Source organism: Perissodus microlepis, chromosome 11 (assembly GCF_051167445.1).
Source record: "Perissodus microlepis isolate ML-2025 ecotype Zambia chromosome 11, ASM5116744v1, whole genome shotgun sequence".
In the NCBI taxonomy this organism is placed as follows: domain Eukaryota; kingdom Metazoa; phylum Chordata; class Actinopteri; order Cichliformes; family Cichlidae; genus Perissodus; species Perissodus microlepis.
This window is the reverse complement of record NC_140471.1, coordinates 13,672,796-13,692,360: the sequence shown is the minus strand read 5'-3', so window position 1 is coordinate 13,692,360 and position 19,565 is coordinate 13,672,796. Positions and strand designations below refer to the sequence as shown.

Sequence of the window (19,565 nt, the reverse complement as noted above, 5' to 3'; positions counted from 1 at the left end):
CTTTCAACTTCCAAATGCTAAAGGTGTCCCATCACATTAACTGGTTTTATTCCTCCTACACACATATACGCACACACATTACTGTATATCTTGGTTTTGTTCTTACTTATTAGAGTGGCTGCTGAAAATTGAATTTATACACGATCCAAATAAATGATTCGATATTCTACATCAAGAACATCAAAAATTTTTATGATGTAGGCGTCAGTGGTAAGATTGACTTGTAAACAGATTTTACCAAGCAGGAAGTACTGAAGTTCAATCAAGTCTGTTCAGTCTAATAGTTACTATTTAGGACCACCATGTGGAATAAAATTGTTTTACACTTACAGGATTTATGATGTGCATACTATAAATATTGTAAAATGTAATTGTTGCATTGAGTGTTGCATTGAAATAAAGCTTTAATTGGCCGCAGGCATCTTGTAACAATATTCATTGTTCATTCATTCGAGCTAAATAAATAAATTCAGCTAAATAAAATAACAGTACAGAGCAGTTTTACAGTAACCCAGACTTAACAGAAATAACACGAGTACTCTGCCACTGCACAGCGTACACCCCTGCACCCACAGGAAGAATATCGAGACCTGGATTAGTTTGTGATGTTTCTTGAGAAAGTCACACTTTGCCCTGTCTGTAAATGGTAAAATATTATTCTTGAAGAAATTCCTAAAGCGCCAATCTCCTCCTCCCTGTCAGCTAAAATTATGACTCATATCTGTTTATAATATATTAATCAATCCCATTAACAAATTAATTCACAATCTGAACCAGTCTCATTACCTCTTAGCTGATGGAATGACATAAATGTCATTTTTTTCTCCCTGCCATCCTTTAAAACATTTTTTTTTAAATTTCACATGCTATTAATTTGATCGGTTGTGTTTTTACAACATAAACAGTGCAACAACATGATTGCTATAAATAATTAAAATTATTTCAATAAAAAACATTTAGTTTTCAAATGTTTTAACACTCCTGAAAACAGGTTTGCCTTAAGATGACGGTACACTGAGCTTTAAACTTGCTTATTTTCTTGAGAGGAAGAGGGCACATGACAAAATGCAGAGACTCAGCTGGATTTAAACACAGAGGCGTAGATCACAGAGTCGTTGTTTTCTCTTGCTTCGGACCTGAGGAGAAAACAGTGGAATGAACAATGTGGTTGGGCCTCAGTCTGAAGCTGTGTCAGGTGTCACTTCTGTGATAACCTTTATGATGACACACCGATAGCAACACTGAGGCAGTTTAAGATCAGTTTTGTTATCATGGAGCGTGGTTGTGTCTCCTTTAGTAATGTTTCTTCATTGTTATAAAGATAAATCTTAATTTTTTATCTGTGATGATTTCAGTTATTTTGCTTTAGTTGGAGACGTGTGTGGAAACCCTACAATGCTGTGCTGTGAACATGTCAGAGTTTGGAGAGGAAGCATACCAGGAGTGTTGTGGCCGTCTGTTGGAGTTCAGGTGATGTGGAAAACTGGGGTCTTTGGGCCTGATGGTCACTGTGGAATAGGTAACCTCATCTTCATAAGAAGTGGTATCCTAAGAGAAAGAAGAAGTTGATGTAATATGAGTGTGTTGTGTTTAGCAGAAATGCTGAACAGTTACGACTGTGGATCGTTACTTACATCCCGGTGTGAGCTCCTCTGTGAAGCCGTAGAAATGGCCTGAGGAGGGACAGAGGGAGTCGAGGATGGAAGCGGGTGGATGTTAGCATAAGTGGTGTCAGGTGGATCTTCGGCGGCTGAAGATCTTGATCTTGTTCTGATGAGCCTGGAGTCAAGCACTCTCTGCCAGAGTGGACACATCAAAATCATCACTCCACTAGAATATTTGGTCTGCTATCTGTGTGTGTGTGTGTGTGTGTGTGTGTGTGTGTGTGCTCTTCAGCGGGATACTTCTCAAACCTGTGTGTAACTGACAGATATGGCTTATTTAAAGATTTTTTTGCATGTACTCACTTTCTTGTCTGCGCTAGTCTTCTGTTTCTTCCTGCCATGACAACAAAATTTAAAAAAATAAATAAATCAAGAGTTAAATATGTCAAAAGTTGTGCCAACTCAAGCCAGAACAGAACGTTCTACGTTGCTCAGTCACGTTTCCTAATGTTTAAGGGAAGCTGTTATGTAATACTAGCAAACACAGGCAGCTTACTTGCTAAAATACTGCCTTCTAGGCGTTTCTTAATATATCAAAACTAACTAAATGTACAGACACAATCTATAAAGAATCCATGAAAGTCGTTTTATGTATAGTAGTGACCTTCTGTGCTGATATGGACCCTAGCAATGAATGCCCCCCTCCCTACTAAACGCCAAGATACCGACTGTCAGTGTAGAAATATGCTGCGGTGACTGATGTGTTAAAAATGGCAGCAGCAGAATGGAAATTCAGATGACACACACGGTGCATGTTAACACTCATTACAGCATTAGGTAAGACACGTTTTTAAAAGTTCTGCAACACGTGAAAAAAAATACAGTGACATAAGAAATATGCACATTTAAGTAAGTGTTTAAGTGCAAAAAATGACATGAGTCAGCCTCACTAAAGCCTCACTCTCCATCTCTTACTGACTCACCGGAACAGAAGAAGCGCCACCACTAGTGTCACAAGAAGAGAAACTCCAATTCCAGCCAAGACTGGGAGGGACTGCCCTTCTGAGGGGAAAGCACACACTCAGCTTGGAAATAACATATAATTGATCAGCTCAATAAATTTCAATAAAGGAATTGAGGCAACTTAAGATTTATTTTTCATATCAGATTAAGAGGTTGTGGTATTTTGCACAGATTGCCTTTTGAGGATACAACGAGCATCTGTAAGTAGTGGCTCCTACCATTCTGCTTTCTCTGCATGGACAGCAGCACCTGAGTTGAGTTACTCTCCCCGAGACTGTTCCTGACCTTGCAGAGGTACACTCCACTGTGGGACTCTTCCACAGAGGGAAGGGAGAGCAGCTGTCCTGAGCCCACCTGCAGCATGGAGCTGGTGGCGTCAGAGTCAACCATTTTGTACCATATGTAGCTGTCTGCTGCGGGGTTAGCCACACTGCTGCAGGTCAGATTGACACTGCTGCCCTCATCAAACAGCTGTGGATCCACTGAAATGGAAATGTTCGTTGGAGGGTCTGAAAAAGCCCAAACATCACGATTGTTAACAGATTTGTTATAAAAAGACAGGAAAAATGGTGATAAGTGATCAGCTGTTCACAACCTCTTCTTATTTGAGTGCTAAAATCTGAAGAGACACATTACAACTAAAACAATTACATTTAAATGTGCTCTCTTGTCTTCCTAATAAAAACAGAAGAGATACACTTCTCAATAGCTTTAAGATCAAAAATGAAAATTAAAAAAAGGCTGCCCTAGTCTAAAAAAACTGTTATAGATTTAACTCTTTCTGTGAAGCTCAATTTAAAAAATAAACGTTTAAAATAAAAGTTTTTAGAACCCACATAAAGCCACCTAAACACTAAAAAACAGTCTAAGGGGGTCACCTTAGACTGCAACAATTAGATTTTTAAAAAATTTGTTTCTGGTCCTTTCATTCACCAGTCTCTTCTCCCTATGGACAACACTAAAGAACTTGTTAACTTGTGAATAATCAGGTCTTAGAAAATTTCCTTTTTAAGTAGATGGTGAAATCAGTTAGACGACATATGTGTGCTTTACTGTAAAAAGTTAAAAAATTATTAATCAGCATGGATATTTTAATATCACTTCCTCCAGCCGTGAACTTTAACAGAGTGTCTCCAGACTGAACTTTTTAACACATTGTGACAGCAAACAGACAGACTGTAGCAATCATCAGGAAGTTGTGATATCAGTCAGTTGAGGATTGCCTTTGAAATGTCTGACACTGTACTCATGACCATGTGTCTAATTGCCCTCCTAGATAGCTTCCAAGTAACCAGACACACTCACATCTAACGTCAAGGTGAACCTCAGTCGAGTTGATCAAGTCGATGCCTCTCCAGCTGATGTTATTCCATGCCTGGCAGTAGTACCATCCTCTGTCGCTGGGCAGGATGTCAGAGAGGATGTAATTCTGCCCTGAACTGATAAGCTGTCCATCCTTATACAGTCTGTATCTGCTGTGTGCCACAGGAGGGTTGGCATTGCTGCTGCAGGTCAAAGTCGCTGTCCCTCCACTGCGGATGTCTCCCCATGGACTCACTGATAGTGTCACTTCTCTGGGAGCGTCTGCTTGAGAGGAGATAAGGAAGTGTAGCCACATGGATGATAAATCCTGATCGTAATGATGGAGTCATTAAAAGTGTCAATACATGCAACAAAAATAAATACTGAAAATTTCAGTATTTTACTTCCCCTTTTCTGTTTTTAAAACTAATTTTTACAAGCCACAAAAAAACTCCTCTGTCATCCTGCTGTCTCTTATCTCATCGGCATGGGCCACAACAATGGTGCTCATGCTGGATAAAACATATCCTTATCTGACCTTATTTTACACTTAGATCAAACTTCAAGCAGCCTTTAACCTCCTAATTTCCCAGAGTAAAGGTGATATATTGTGATGTCCAAGTGAGGATATGTAAAAGTACAACTTGAGCCAATTTCTGGACACAATTGTCCAAAAAAGATTCTAATAATTCACATGATCAAAGTTATTGAAATATTATGATGAGATTCAAGTGTACTCCTGTAACAATTGGTCTTCCTCACAGGAGACAGAAAGAAAAACACAGTCATGTATAATAAAGTTAATCATATGAGAGCTTCTGGTTCAGTTACAAGTCTGGGGTATTGTGGACGCCAGCTCACCTCCCTGACACAATGTAGCACGTGAATAGAGCGGGGCCTGTAACTTGAATTTTGTGGTATGCTTTCTTAACCCTCTACTCACATTGAACATTCAGAGCCACAGGTGCAGATCTGACTGATTCCTGTCCATGGACTGCACAATAGTAGTCCCCAGCATCCTCTCTCCTGGCCTGGAAGACTGGATTTGACACAGGTTGCCCATCTCTGAACCAGACAATGTCTTTAGGCTCAGGACAGCCTGACATACAGGTCAGCGCGACACGACCTCCCTCTGTCACAGTGCTCGGCTCGATGACTGTGGTCAGCTCTGATAAAGAAACATAAATCAATAAATGCTTGCTAAAATCATCGAAACAGAAATGTTCTCGTAATTAGTCGTTACCTCCCACAGACAAGTACATCGGGTTTATGCTCATCCATTTGTTTAGTTTTGTGGTAAAACGAAAATAGTAAGCTCCTTCATCAGTGTGTTGTACATCATTGACCTTCAGACTGCAGTCGCCGCGGAAGTTTCCCAAATATTTAAAGTGGTCCGGACTTGAAGTAAGTTTATCAAGAGGAAAAAGTCCCCATCTGCCAGATGCATACAACTTTTTAAACCAGCTGACAGAAGTAACAAAGTGACCTAAAGGGTAGTCATATTTGCAGTTGATCAATACTGATGTTCCTTTCAAAGCACACTGATTTTCAGACGTCACACTCCAGTCTCCGCTCCAGACACCTTTGGACAAAAATGCAGAAAATGAAGAAAATTTTATTTATATTCAGAATTAGCGCTGCAGTTTCATTTTAGTCATCACATATCCTGTTTATTAGATTAAAAAAAAAATCTCCTCACCTGGCGTTATTACCAGAATGATCAGGCTCCAGCTTTCCATTATTTCAAGTTTTACCTGCAACAATCATGACACAGGTCAATATACACCAACTGTCCCAAAAAATAAAAAAACCATGAGTTAGTGATCAGAAGTACTCACTGGCTGAAGCAAAGTGGCTTATTGCTTTACACATTCTTCATTTTTGTGGAGCAAAAAGCAGAAGTAGGCACACATCCTTTTGTTGCTTCCTCTAATGTCACACTTTCAGAATGATTATGAAAAGTTATAGTTTCTTTTTTTAAAAAATGGATATCAACACAAATATTTAATTAACCTATTAAAATGTTTCCATACTCTGTTAAACAAAGCATTATCTAATCATTTTATTAAAAAAAAAAGACAACTAATTGATACAGCTTACATCTAATGAAGATGTTTTATTTATTTAAGATGATCAACTCTGACTTTGGCTGACACCACTTTAAAATGACTGTTCTTAATTAAGGATTTCTCATTTGTTGAATGCCCGCTGTTCTAGCTCATCGCCTTTTTTGCCGAGGAAAGGAGTCAAGGATGTAGGAAGGGCTTGTAGACGACCTGAAATATATTTTTCCACCAGGTGGGGCTACCGCTCTGTTTAAGTAAAGCTGGAGAACCCACCGGTGTCTTCATAGATATTTTTTGCTCAAAGTGCAGCGCTGTGATCGTCTTAATGTATTTTCATGTGATACCTCTGTGTGCAGCTGTCACTCTAACGCTTAGCATTGGATTGTTTTGTGTTTTGGATCTCGCAGGCGTTTAAGTATCAAAAGCAATGGATTTTAAGACCATGTTTCATGACTCATTCAGGTTTGTGGTTCTTGTATCCAACATAAGTGAATTATGCTGTGCACTGTGGTTGGTGTCCATGAACAGGAAGAGCCTGTTCTCAAAGGAACAATCACCATGTGATTTCCTCTCCGCTGTATTTAACTAAGGCATTATTAAGGTACTTTTATATCGTGCGTCCAACAGGATGATTGTAACATCATGATTTGTCATGACTGATTTCTTAATGTTGTCTTTTCTGGACACATTGCCCCACTGAATATTGCAATTGCTGCAAAAGAAAGGAAATGTTACAAACAGCCCATTAGTGACACATTTATAGGCAAAAACATTTTCTAAACTTTGAAAGTTTGAAGCTATAGGATGAAATTCTGCATCAGGTCAAATATGTAGACTCTTTCAGAAAGAGTGAGTGAGCCTCTGAAGAAATGTGTGTACAAATCTGGGACTCATCAATACTTTCTTGAATTTGTTCGTACTCTATGAGCAAATGTAGAAGCGCTTCAGAGCATCCATATGAACAAATGATAAAAGCCTGGATGTCTTAGAAGATTTAGTCACACATCTTTAAACTGAACACTACAACTACTAATTCTAGTACTAATACTGGTTATTATCAGTTTCTTCATCATTCAAAGGTTTCCAAAACACTAAAAGCTTAAAGTGCTCAGAATTAAAATGAAATATGTGACAAATGTGAACACTTTTAACCTTTTTATTAAGAAGCATATAACAGCTAACAAAGGCATTGTGGTGTCTAATCTTATCTCATCTTAAAATATTCTTCATTTCCATCCAGCAAGTATGGAAGATGAAGAGTATAGTTTCATTTCTTGACACTGTCCCAGCTTTGCTCGTGAAAGTGGATGTTTTTCAATAACTGCAGTGCGGTTTCTCATCTGAGGCTGACACGTCCTTGTCCTCAACCTTTTTATTATGATCTGTTGCTCTTTTATTTCCCATTATCAATTTAGATATATTCCAGCCCAGGCCTGGTGTTTTCTTCTTAAAAAAAGGGAAACAATCACTTTAGAGTAAAAATGCACTTTTTCTTCAGAGACTATAGTTTCAGTTGCTTCAGTCAGACTTCATTTATGAATTGATTTCCATTAATTTCAAGAAAAAGAGATTTCTTCATATAGAGAAAAGAGGGTTTGGTGTGGAGATTATGGTAGCAGTCAGGAGTAGTTGAGAGTGAATCCAACTGACAAACGCGGTGATAACTGGGACAATACTGGTTCATGTTTGAGGTTTTCACTTCTTTTTTTTTTGCACAATAAGAACATTTAGGTTAGTGAATGAGACCCAATATGTGCTTATTTTTCCTTTTCAGGCTTAAAATCTAAAGTGTTGCAAAACAGCAAAACAAGACGTGGATCACCACAAGAAACAAGACGTTCTTGAGTCGTTCCATGTCACTGTGGAAAGTCTCAAATGTCTGGTGAAAACCGTTCACAAAGTACACAGTCATAGATAAATACATAAGATTCTTGTGAGAGTTAATTGTTTGAAATATTTATTATTTTATTACAAATAAATTAGATGATATTTTAAAATCAGCAGCAAAGAAAAGCAGACATGCACAACTGATTGATTTGATTTGATTTTATTGACAGCTCATTTGCATTGATTGGATATAATACAAGCTCTATCAACTGCACAAACATCTAAATTTAGTGGAGAAGATCAATCAGTGCGGGAACTCATCAATGTGAAGTGCTGTATATCCTTTATGCATGTCAAAAATGATTCTACACGATTTCTCCCTCAGATATCAAGCTCTTATTTTCATACAAATCATCACTGCAAATGATAAAGTAGCAACCGCTAATACTTGGTCATCAAAAATTCCACTGTTAAGTATCAACAAACAGGCAACACTAGAAATATGGCAACCTGCAACGTGGAGTGCAAGCAAAAAGGCATTCAGTGTTATTGCTGTTCAGGTGCACAGAAAGAAACAGCAAAGTTAGGAGCTGGACTCCTGGAAAGAACACATGCTTCTCTCTTAGTGAATCCATAATGTGACACAATCCGAGTGTCTGATCCAAAACGGTGTACGGTGTCACCAGGGTGAGTCTCCTGTCCCTCGAGTGGACAGAAGCAAAGTGATTTGCTCAAATGAGGAAAGCTGATGTGCCATTCAGCTAAGAAAGAAAACAGGAGAATAGAATAAAATATAAAACCTGCACTTAAACAGGGAGCGTGTCCAGGTAAGAAAAGCAACAACAAACCTACATCACAGTGCTGTTGGGGTTTTTGACACGAGCAGCTGTAAGTGACTTACCTGAAGCTGCTTCCTCCTGGTTAGTGACGAGGCTGGGGCAGTAAAGTGTAAACAACTTTGGAGGAATCCTTTGGTTTTTTATCAGCACCCAGTGGCCGGTTGTGCACCTGCACCTGATCTGTGCTGCACGGACAGCAAACAGGAACCACATTAGTTCATCTCACATCATATCATAAAAGTAACAGGTCAACATAACATAAAGCAATAGTAGAAAACAGCAAAAGTAACAATAGTACTGTGGACCTAAATGTTGGACAAACAAATCGACAGTGAAACAGGAAGTGGGTCTTAAATTTGGGGACGATTACTGGGGAAAAGTAATTGGCAGAATTCATACCTCACCCTCATGAAAAAGACTCTCTCTTATTCAGGTTAAGACCGTATACAGATTGCATTTGTCAAAATCAAGACGATCTAAAACACATCCCGGGACCCTTTTAATACCTCTGCCCGTTATTTAACTTGCATGTTTTTTACCAGCTCAGTCATGATGGACTTTTTATTTTGAGGTGCTTGCGCATGTTTTGATCGTTGCGCTGAAATCTTGTCCACTAGCTGCCATTTTTGGTCTCTGAGGATTCCACTCTAAACCTTAGTCGTAAGCAGATGGATGTTAATGCATTTACTTCATTGTTGATGTAGAATTTTGCTGTCCTCACGCTCCAGCTACATCACTTTGGCTGAAAGATGTTTTTTTTTAAACTGGGAAAAATCTAATTCAGGCTCAGAGGGAATGCTAATAAGTTCTTATACATGTGGCAGCTGTTTATCATTTATTTTAACTGCTTGAAAACAATTGCACTAGGCTAATTTTGAGTGTATGTTTTTTAAATTTAATTTTTTTTATATATTGGGTGGGACCTTTGGGATGAGGAAGGTTTGTAGTTTGCGTAGTATGGGAAAAAGATATGCAGGTATGCTGTACCTGGACAACCTGGAGTAGTGCACAGTGATGTAGTTGGAGGCAAGGCTGCAACTTTGACCTTCTGTGATTGGTGGAGCATCCTTCAGAGGAACAATGGAGGGATGGGAGCTGTCACTCAAATCCTCTGGCTCCTCCTGCACACACACACACACACACACACACACACACACACACACACACACACACACACACACACACACACACAAATGCAAAAACTGCATTTCTCATCCATAGCCACGTATGCCTCGTAAATGTTTTCTCACCGGTATGTCGGACATCTTGCCCTTCCTCACTGGGTAGATATGTTCAGCTGACTCATAAAACATAGTGTCAGCTGTCACTGATGGACACTGTGGGGGACACGCACGAAAACACACACACAGCAGAGAAAACTGAGAATTAGACTTACAGCAAAACTACAGCAAGAAATGAAGAGATAGAGCAATTCCACAACTGATCAAAACCAATTAAACAAAGATCACCGTACCTTGTTTGTCACTTCTACTGACTCTGTGTCTACTCTGTGCATGTTTTTACTGGGAAGGTAAAGAAAATGGATGGTTAGCAAGTGACAACCCCTCTAACAACACTAATACAAATAAGCCAAAGGGAAGAAAAACGAGCAACTGACAAAACTGTCATATGTTCCTCTATAAAACAGAGGAAGAAATTGTGCTTTTTTTATGTCTGCGTAAGATCACAGAAATAGCTCAGGAGTAGTAATGGATAAATAGCAGTGTACTTCCTGTCACCTGATCATAACAGCCACTGTCAGTGTGATGAGTCCAGCAGAAACACCCACTGCTGAGGCCAAGGCAATGACCTTTAAACGACCTGCCAATGGAAGGATTACAAGGGTTATCAGTGTGACTAGAGGGAGGAAGAAAGGAGATGAAATGATGGAGTACAGAAGTGCCGCAAGCTAAAAGAAGAACATCAGAAATAAAAATAGAAAGTGTATGTGACTAAAGAGGGAAAGAGCACGGCATTAGTTAGCCGCCGTCTAGACTTTAGTCTTGTGTTTCCAGTCCTGATTTCCAAACCCAGCTCCACTTCTTCGGCTGTCTAGACTCACAGAGTCGTTTTCCACAGCACCTCATCACCTCCTCCTCCCCCCTTGTAGAGAGAGGGCTTTAAGTGACTCACCATGACTCATACAAAAACAGTCAGAAATCATGAGACCATATACAATGAAGACCAGAGCCTGTGATACTGACAGGAAGGTTTCATCACCATTCAGACAAAGGAAAATCTATCCAAACATCTCCTATGGTAAAAAATTGCAGATAAATACTCGAAGCCTTGTTGAGTCTGCGCCTGATTGAGTGTGAGTGTGTAAAAAGTGAAGAGATCCCCCAAATTACTACAGTTTATCCGGAGGAAATGTGTACCTTGTGTATGTGAGGACAAAGTTTAAAAACTTTCCAATGATTTTTGAGCTTTCATTTTGATGATCTCTTGCTGCTTCCAAAGAGCAATATCCTGGGAGGAAAGTACCAAAAACTGAAGTTCTGAAACTGGACATTTGCGCTAGCTAGTGCCAAAAGTGAGTCAATCTAAACTTGGGCAGAATTAGACCAACAAAGCTTTGGTCTATAGTGCTAACATACCTCTTTATTGAAAACTGTGCAGATATTTATGTTATTATTAATGTTTTTGGGGGGAGTTTTTCTAGCTAAAACTACCTATGCTGGTAATGTTTGGCTAAAACCAACTGCTAAACTGCTTTTCTGCTCTCTGATAGCGCTTTAGCTATTAGCTATGTATTGCTTCAGCTAATAAGAATAAGAAGGAATTGTGCCTGTGGTAGCATTTTTAAAGCAATTATATAATGAATATCCTTCATTTTTTTCTTATTAACTGTGCTTATTAACTATAGCTTGTTTCACACACATTTGGTGAACAGTATTCTAGTATCATTTTATTTTCATGTTAGCTCTAATTAGCAGGGATATGTGTCTGTTTGCAGAAGCACTTTGCTAACCACAGCAGGAGGCGTTAGCTGGTAACTTAGCACTCCACTCTGTCATAATCAGTTTTGGCTGCATATAACAACAAATACACTAAACTTGAGGCTTCAAACCATGCACATCTTTATATATGTATATATATATATATTTTTTATAGTCTGTAGGTGTTGCTAGTTAATCAGTGTTTGGATCCTCTTTAAGAATATTCATGTCCCTACATAATTTCATCTTTGTTCAGATATTTCAGTCTCAGCCAAAGTGGCGGGCAGACCAAACAACATGTCCTTCTTTAAAGTTGCACTGTGGTTAAAAATTACAGCCATGATTTTTATAAACTAACAAAAAAACTATGCTTGATAACATCCTGTTGACAGACATGTAACAAATGTGAATGCGTTTGTACCTCTGACTCTTACGGTGAGGACTGGAGAGCTGTGGGCTCCAATTCGATTCCTGGCCTCACAGTAGTACTGACCGCTTGCACTCGGGCCAACCTCAGAGATGGTAAAGACAGGACCAGACTTGGTGACCCAAGCTGCATGTCAGAGCACAGGAAAGGAGATTCTTCTTATGCATGCCGCAACACAAATTCATATAACATATTTCCTGCGGAGGATCCTACAGATGGAAATGTTGCCTTTGTATAAATGCTTTAAAATGTATTAGTTAGTTTTTATATGCTGACATTGCACAGCGCCTCCATCCAGAGCTAATCGGTGCCATGTGAAGTTGTCCACTGCTGGGTTCGCCTGACTGCTGCAGGTCAAGGTCAAAGGTCTGCCAGCATCCACAACACTGGAGGGACGAGCCAGAACTGAAGTGTTCTTAGGGGGATCTTGAGAGAGAATAAGAAAGAATTAAGACAGCTTCAAACCTTACTCTATGAAGAAAAAGCCACAGGAGTACAAGCAGAGCAGAAACTGAGACAAAACTGCTAAACGACACGAAGCCAGCCAACACATTCATTACTTACACAGCACAGTGAGAGTAGCAACAGGTGATGTTTGGTATCCTAATCCGTTTGAAGCTCTGCAGTAGTACTGACCAGCATGGTGAGCACGCACAGATGACAATGTCAGGTTCTGAAAGGCACCTTTAGCAATCACCTGGTCACCAATGATACGATACCAAGCATACCTGTAGCAGAGAGGTGATTATGGTGGTGGGGATGATGATGATTAGGGTGAAAATGATTCATGGGACTGGGCAAACATGAAGCAATCATTTTTTGTTAGTTTTCCCTGGTAGAAGACTGAAGATTAGGGGGGACAGGGGCTTTTAGTCTGTGGCACCCAGACCCTGGAACAGGTATAATCAGGCCTGCTGTTGACATTCATTTGTCTTTAAGTATTTTTTAAAATTCTGTTTTAAGATGTTTCTCTATTGATGTTATTAAAGTGTTTTAATTGCTGTACAGCACTCTGTGCCTTTTATGGCCACAAAATGTGCTAACTAAATAAACTTTACTTACTTATATTTTTAATGACTGATAGTGCTGGGGGGGGGGGGGGGGGGGGGGGGGGGGTTCGGTGAAGAAATAATAAAATAATTCAGGACTTGCAAACTATCCACTTTTAAATGAGAAACAAGACTGAAGTTTGAATTTACATAATTTTAATGTGGTGAAAAGCCGTGAGAGAATCATGATACTGATGAGGAAAAACACCAAGATGAGGAAAAGAATACGTAGTAGAATTAAACTTGGTTGTTGCTGTACCCTCGTACCTGTTGGCAGGAGGGTTTGCGTGGCTGACGCAGCTCAGGTTTGCAAATGAGCCCTCTCTCATATCCCCTCGAGGACTCACCAGCACATGAGTGTTCTTTGGAGAGTCTAAAGAAGCGGACAGACAGTCAAAAAAGAAAAAAAAAGATGCTATTATTTATAGTGATTATGAAAATTCTCTTTGAGGTTGTGTCAGTAAGGACGTCCAGCATAAATTTCCAAATCGAACACACAGAGCTAAACACTGTGACAAACCCTTGTGGCAAGAGAGCAGCTGAAAGAGCTTTTTTATTTGATTATTAAACTTAATCTGTGTGGAACAGTATGAAAAAAAACTGTCTGAGTTGAGGTTGTATCACTTCCTGTTCCTTTATCCATATGACATTTATTTGAGTACTCGCTTCATATCTCGCTTAAAATAGAATCGTTGCTTAATCAGTTTAACCCAGACTGCCCTTTGACAGATTTACACAATAAGAACTAGAATAAAACCCCGACTAGAATAACCATTTACAGAAAATGACACCAATCTATCACTAAACACATGATTTTGATTGGTTTAATTGGGGGCAGATTGTCTCTGTGACATTAATAAAAACATGCAACAAACTTACAAGTGACATTGAGTAGAAGCGCTTTGGAGCGATCCGTTCCCAGTGAGTTACGGGCTACACAGAAATACTCTCCTCTGTCTGTATATTTGAGGTTGGACAGGTGGAGCTGAGGCCTGAAACTATCTGGGATGCTCCCACTCTCCATGTCTGAAAAACACACAAAGGATTAGTGCAGGCATAAAATTTAAGTGTGGTCATAATCCAAGAAATGTGTTTTCTTTTATAGTACACTGTTTCCAAAACTTCAGTTAGTTTTGATTTCTTATTTCTACAAATTTTTCATTATTATGTCTACTTATGTGTAACTGTCATCAACCAGTTAGTCCATCCATCTCAATCAGGTGGACGTGGATGTATCACATATAATTTAAATACAATGAACAGAGGTGAGTCCGGTACCTTTGAACCAAGCAAAGCTCTCGACAGGCGGAGCTGCATCGCTGCTGCAGGTCAGAGTGACAGAGCTGCCCTCTGACACCTCTCCTACTGGAAAGACTGCGATGGAGGTGAAGCGAGGACCATCTGGTGAGCATGAGAAAGAGCAAAGAGGGACAACCCCATTACCAAAAACCTGAGAAGATGAGTAAGTATAACAAAATGAAAACCCTGTATTTAACAGAAAACAGTACAGACAACATATCAAGTGCTGAACTAGTCGAATTTTATTGAATATGCTCATTGCGAATTTGGTAACAAGAGCATGTGTGCAGTATATTACATGTTTGTGATCTGAGGAGAGCAGATGTTGTTGTTGTTGTTGTTGTTTTGAATAAAAAGTATTTTCTTGGTTGATTTTGGATTGCAGAAGCACAGCAGTTTAGGGGCAACTCTGTTGTATTTTTGTTCCGTGGAGTTCAAAATGTTTCTATTTCCATTTTTCTACAAATCCATGCTGTACATTTAGAATGTAGTTTGGCATTGTTTCACTGTAATAAGAAAGAAGATTAAAGTTAATTTGGTTGGTCAGACCTCAGGATAGTTTTTGCAAATGTTCTTTGGAGGGCAATCAGTGTTGGTTTTCAACCTTGTCCCTAAAGGTTCGGATATTTTCTCTGGATACTTGAAGACTTCATTGTGGAATTATTGAACTGTTTAGCCACACTATATTTTATTCTGAAAGGACCTTTTTCTGCACATTACTTGGTAACCTCATTAGCTATGACATGATTAAAAAAATTAGTGTAACATACTTATGTAGTCTTTGTATGATTTTGAATTAAATATAAAATTTAATTGATTTATAAATAAATCGTTATGTGTAGATTTACATTGTGCACAGCATCCTAATGGGTTTGTACACAATTTAACGTTTATCAGGGCCAATAACATGCATATATGCCCTATATGTGTGAAGTTCAGTAAAATCTGAAAATTTAATTGCTGATCTTTCCAGCAGTTACATTTTCCAGCTATTCCAGGCATATCCTCCTACATGCCTGTGAACATGACATGAAGTGATGAAGTAGAAGATATGAAAAGCTTTCAGGTTTGGTTGGCTGAGGTTGCTTACGTCCCAGTGCCAGTGAGAGTGATGGAGACTGTACGTTCTGGGGTGGGATCGGTCGACAGGTGTATGCTCCGGCATGCTGCTGGTCAAAGCGGTTAATGATCATCCATTTGTCATAAGAGCCGAGGTTTAGACCATTCCTGTGTGCACAACAGCACATAAAATCTACACTTAACATGGACTGGTTTTTATAAATGCTCAACAGACTGTTTTTTTTTCTAACACTCGAAGCATTTTACACAACATGCCTCATTCACACCCATTCACTCAAGCACTTTTCTATGCTTAAGTGCTTTCTGTCTAGCATTCACACACCGATGGATGCATTGGAGAGCAACTAGGGTCTCAGTATCTTGCCCAAGTATACTTTGGCATGCAGACTGGAGCAGCCAGAGATCAAACAACCAGCCTTCACATTAGCTGATGACCTCCTCTACCCCCTGAGCTACAGCCACCAACAACAAACAACATAATTCTAACTTTACTCTAATAACAGCTGAGAGACATGTACGGTGTGTACTGTGTACATGCACACTCACGCACCTGTAGAGCGCAAGGCTCCTTCCTGGAGCAGCACATCCTCTGGCCTGGCAGCCCACAAACACGGTCTCTCCGAAGCCGAACATGTTGCCAGGCCTGGCTGGATGCAGCTGGACCTGGAGGTCTGAAACACAGCTGTCAAGACCTTATTACATAATAGCAGTCATGGCAACTTTCATTAGTGTGGACCTACCTGTTACATCCAGAGTGATGGTGTCCGGGGAGGTCCATCTCCCCAGGGGCTGATCTGTCTCAAATCTGAAGTGATACTGACCAGCATCACTCAGCTTTACACCGCGAATCTGGACTGAACAGCTGGAGTAGCTACCCCCAGTATAACTGGAAGATAGATTTATATTAAAACACATTATTTCTTTCGAGTTAAAAGAACTTTCACAACCAAACTTTCACTTTAATGCATCTGTGATGTGTGGGTGGTCCCACCGTGTGCGTCCGCGGTATGACAGGCTGATCTGGTTTGGGTCGGTGTGGTGGGTGAACTCCCTGCGACCCTCAGCAGACACACGGAACCACATGACCCGCTTTACAGTGTGACCTGTGAAGATCATAAAAACAAACATATAAACAAAAACTGCAAATTTCATCTTTCTTCAACGCTTTACATTTTTATACTATTTCTTACTATCCAGCGTTTATCTGATAGTACAGAACCCATCTACCATACCCATCTTCTGTACCTGATGGGTAGTCATATCGACAGGGCAGAGTGACGGTTGTTCCTGCCCACACACAGATCTGCTTCCTAGAAAATGAGACACTCCACCTGCTCTGGATGCCTGCAGGGGGCACAAACAGGTATAAGACAGAAATATTGAAGAACACACACACACACACACACACACACACACACACACACACACACACACACACACACACACACACACACACACACACACACAGAGTTAAAAGAAAGCCTACAAAAACCACATGTGTATGATTCACCATCTCATCACGTCATCTTATAATACAGGCTCCATCAGGGTCAATGAATACATATTTGGGAAGTAAAAGAATAAATCTCAACAACCCACAAGTTAGAGTGACTCCTCGGAGGGAAAGCTGTCAAACCACAGCTCTCACTGCTCCGTTCAGAGGGACACATAAAAGTGAAGCAGTGTAAATGAGGCTTGATGAGCAGCCATTGTGACTTCCTGTGCTCCTAACAGCCTGCCTCGGCTGACTACGTTGCACAAAAGGCAATCAATACTTATAAATAACCTGAGCGTAAAGGCAAGGACACCTGGCTGCAGAAGCCTTGGTGCACAATACATCTGAAAAAACTGTTGTTGTTTTTTTTACTCCTGTCATGTAAATCCTTTTGCATGTGATATACTTTTCAATAAAAATCAGTTTAATCTTTGATAAAAAAAAACAAAAAACCCACACATCTAGTAATTAATCTCAAAGAATGCACAAAGGTTTAGTTTGCTTCTTGTTTGATGCACAAAATGGAAAGAAAAATGTCATACTTTGATCTCTCTGTGATTTCTCTTACCTGGTAAAGCTGTAAGGATGGTGCCCAGAACTAACGCACCTGCCAACATCTCCGCTGACACGAGCGCTGGAATGTCACCGGAGACGGAGAAAAACACGGGCAGACGGAGCGCTAAAGATCACGTCAGTCAAATTTTTAAAAAAAGTCATCGAGTCAATTAGATCTGAAGTACTCACCTCTCAGAGGGTTTACTTTCACCTCGGCCAGTCAAACAGAGTTGTGGGATGTTTGCGACCCCTGATAGTGATGGAGGTGATTTTTATAGCGGTGAGAGTTGCATGGTGATCTGAATCGGCTGGCAGGAGGAGCGGAAAGGGCAGGAGGAGGAGGAGGAGGAGGAAGAAGAAGAAGAGGAAGTATAAGTATGTTTGAAAAAGTAACCTCTGATTTCTCCTCTGTCTTCATCTTGAAGCATTTTCACTTTTACTCCCATAGCTTTTTTAAGGTCACTCCTCTGGTGACTTACAGTTCCTATTTTGTGTGACTGTGAAAATGTGACATCCTTGTGATCATCTCACTTGGCAATGTGGCAATTATTCTTACTGCAGGTTAAATGTCATTGACCGGTGGTTTGTACAAATAGGTGGTCAATCAGTTCGCAGTATAGCCAAACTACAGAAGTGATAAAGAACTACCAAGATCTTTGATTGAAAGTGGTTTAAATACGCACAAAATTGGGGCATACTGACCATTAATTTTTCATATCTGGTCGCAGGTTGTTGCTGTAACACGTCTCCCTCGATTTTCTAAATTGTTTTTACTTCTCTGTAGTTATAGCATTATGAAAAAGTCTTGAGCTATCACTCATTTTTTTAAAAATATTTTTAAAAAGGCAAATGGGAACTGTGTGAAACATATGCAATCATACATGGAAATACAGCATACAAGGCAGAAAAGAGGTTTGTAAAACTAATAAGCTTGAAAGTCAAATATTTGCCATGACCACCTTTATTTCAGGGATAGCTCTTCAGGAAGGACATCCAAAGCTCTTCTTTGGATGTTGGCTTCCTTTTGGTCTGTCAGTAAAGTTGAGGTTAGGACTCTGGGGAGACCAATCTATGATAGTGTCCCACTGTGTTTTTTTCTATCCAGGTATGCTTTTACTCCCCTGGCAGTGTGTTTGGGATTATTGTTAAACTGAAGAATGAAGCCCTTTCCAATCAGACGTAGAAATGAGAAGCAATGTTTCTGTATTTATAATTCCATCAGTTTTGAAAAGATGCCTAACACCACTTTTTAAGGCATTTGACATTTTTCATGGATTCAATCAAAGATATGGGAATAAATGATCCGCTGTTGCAACAAAATGCCTAAAAATACAATTTACCGATTTACCAATTTAAAATTGGTTCTTTGCTAAGTTGTCTGTCATGTGGCGACACGGCACTGATTAATCTCTTGAATTAAGTGCCTTTTTATGCTTTATTCACAGGTCAGTGTTAAGTGGTTCAAAACAAACAAACAAAAAAAAACATTCTTCTGAAAATGGTCAGGTATTAGGACTGGACTGAAATTGAGCAGCCAGTGTTCAAAGAAAAAATTTGAAAGTCCTTCAGATAGCCTGGAAAACTACTGCTCAAGATCACTTTATAAATTAACAGTCTGTGAAATTGAATTTTTTTTTAAATTTTGCTTTCAAAGGGCCAGCCAGACTGTCACATGGTACTGCAATTACAGTGTAAAATGGGTAAAATAAGTCTAATAAGTGTTTACTATGCTTTTTGCATGTTGCAATGTTTAAACAACTATGCTTATGTCCTTCTGGGTTAGAAGAGTCAGGCTTCTAACCCAGAAGCTTTACTGAACCAGTTTTTATGCCTTATACCTTTTTTCTTCACTGGGAACAAAACTGAGATTGGGTCCAAGAGTTGACTCCAGTTGGTTCCAAGTGACATAAATTGTCTATGTACTATCCAATTTGTTGCGACCACTTCACTGTGAGGGCCAACTGCACACACTTCCTTCAAGCAGACTAAAAAGCAGTATAATAAGAACAGCTCGTCTGCGGTATCTGCAGCTGTCCATGTGCGTCAGCAAGGAAGTATAA

At 39.6% G+C, this 19,565-nt stretch overlaps 2 protein-coding genes across 3 annotated transcripts; both read right to left on the bottom strand.

Annotated features, from left to right (window-relative positions):
* Nucleotides 1-75: 75 nt before the first annotated feature.
* On the bottom strand, nt 76-5,733 carry LOC146377367 (B-cell receptor CD22-like). Its single transcript, XM_084943331.1, has 10 exons — nt 5,629-5,733; nt 5,173-5,511; nt 4,873-5,097; nt 3,933-4,211; nt 2,846-3,136; nt 2,588-2,666; nt 1,968-1,998; nt 1,635-1,796; nt 1,439-1,548; nt 76-1,136 (listed from the first exon to the last, which is right to left on the bottom strand). The coding sequence occupies exons 1-10, from the start codon at nt 5,666-5,668 to the stop codon at nt 1,076-1,078; spliced, it is 1,617 nt and encodes a 538-aa protein (XP_084799457.1). The 5' UTR covers nt 5,669-5,733; the 3' UTR covers nt 76-1,075.
* A 2,293-nt stretch (nt 5,734-8,026) lies between these two features.
* Nucleotides 8,027-17,829, bottom strand: LOC146377366 (sialic acid-binding Ig-like lectin 10). Of its 2 annotated transcripts, none has more exons than XM_084944823.1 (19): nt 17,695-17,829; nt 17,519-17,629; nt 16,701-16,799; nt 16,447-16,558; nt 16,196-16,341; nt 16,006-16,126; nt 15,466-15,602; nt 14,355-14,477; nt 13,956-14,102; nt 13,344-13,449; nt 12,592-12,755; nt 12,304-12,453; nt 12,022-12,153; nt 10,401-10,482; nt 10,136-10,184; nt 9,912-9,998; nt 9,649-9,782; nt 8,724-8,846; nt 8,027-8,583 (listed from the first exon to the last, which is right to left on the bottom strand). In XM_084944823.1, the coding sequence occupies exons 2-18, from the start codon at nt 17,565-17,567 to the stop codon at nt 8,744-8,746; spliced, it is 1,941 nt and encodes a 646-aa protein (XP_084800949.1). In that variant the 5' UTR covers nt 17,568-17,629; nt 17,695-17,829; the 3' UTR covers nt 8,027-8,583; nt 8,724-8,743. The 2 variants fall into 2 exon arrangements, with proteins under 2 accessions (XP_084800949.1, XP_084800948.1); XM_084944822.1 differs by having other exon boundaries at nt 17,519-17,584.
* Nucleotides 17,830-19,565: the final 1,736 nt, after the last annotated feature.

Coding starts and splice junctions, on each gene's coding strand:
- LOC146377367 (XM_084943331.1), bottom strand. CDS start 5,668: ATGGAAAGCTGGAGCCTGATCATTCTGGTAATAACGCCAG. Junction 5,512..5,628: donor CATTCTGGTAATAACGCCAG/GTGAGGAGATTT, acceptor TTTTGTCCAAAG/GTGTCTGGAGCGGAGACTGG. Junction 4,212..4,872: donor TGTGGCTCTGAATGTTCAAT/GTGAGTAGAGGG, acceptor CCTCTCAAGCAG/ACGCTCCCAGAGAAGTGACA.
- LOC146377366 (XM_084944823.1), bottom strand. CDS start 17,567: ATGTTGGCAGGTGCGTTAGTTCTGGGCACCATCCTTACAGCTTTACCA. Junction 12,756..13,343: donor GCAAACCCTCCTGCCAACAG/GTACGAGGGTAC, acceptor TCTCTGCTACAG/GTATGCTTGGTATCGTATCA. Junction 10,185..10,400: donor ACAGTGGCTGTTATGATCAG/GTGACAGGAAGT, acceptor TTACCTTCCCAG/TAAAAACATGCACAGAGTAG.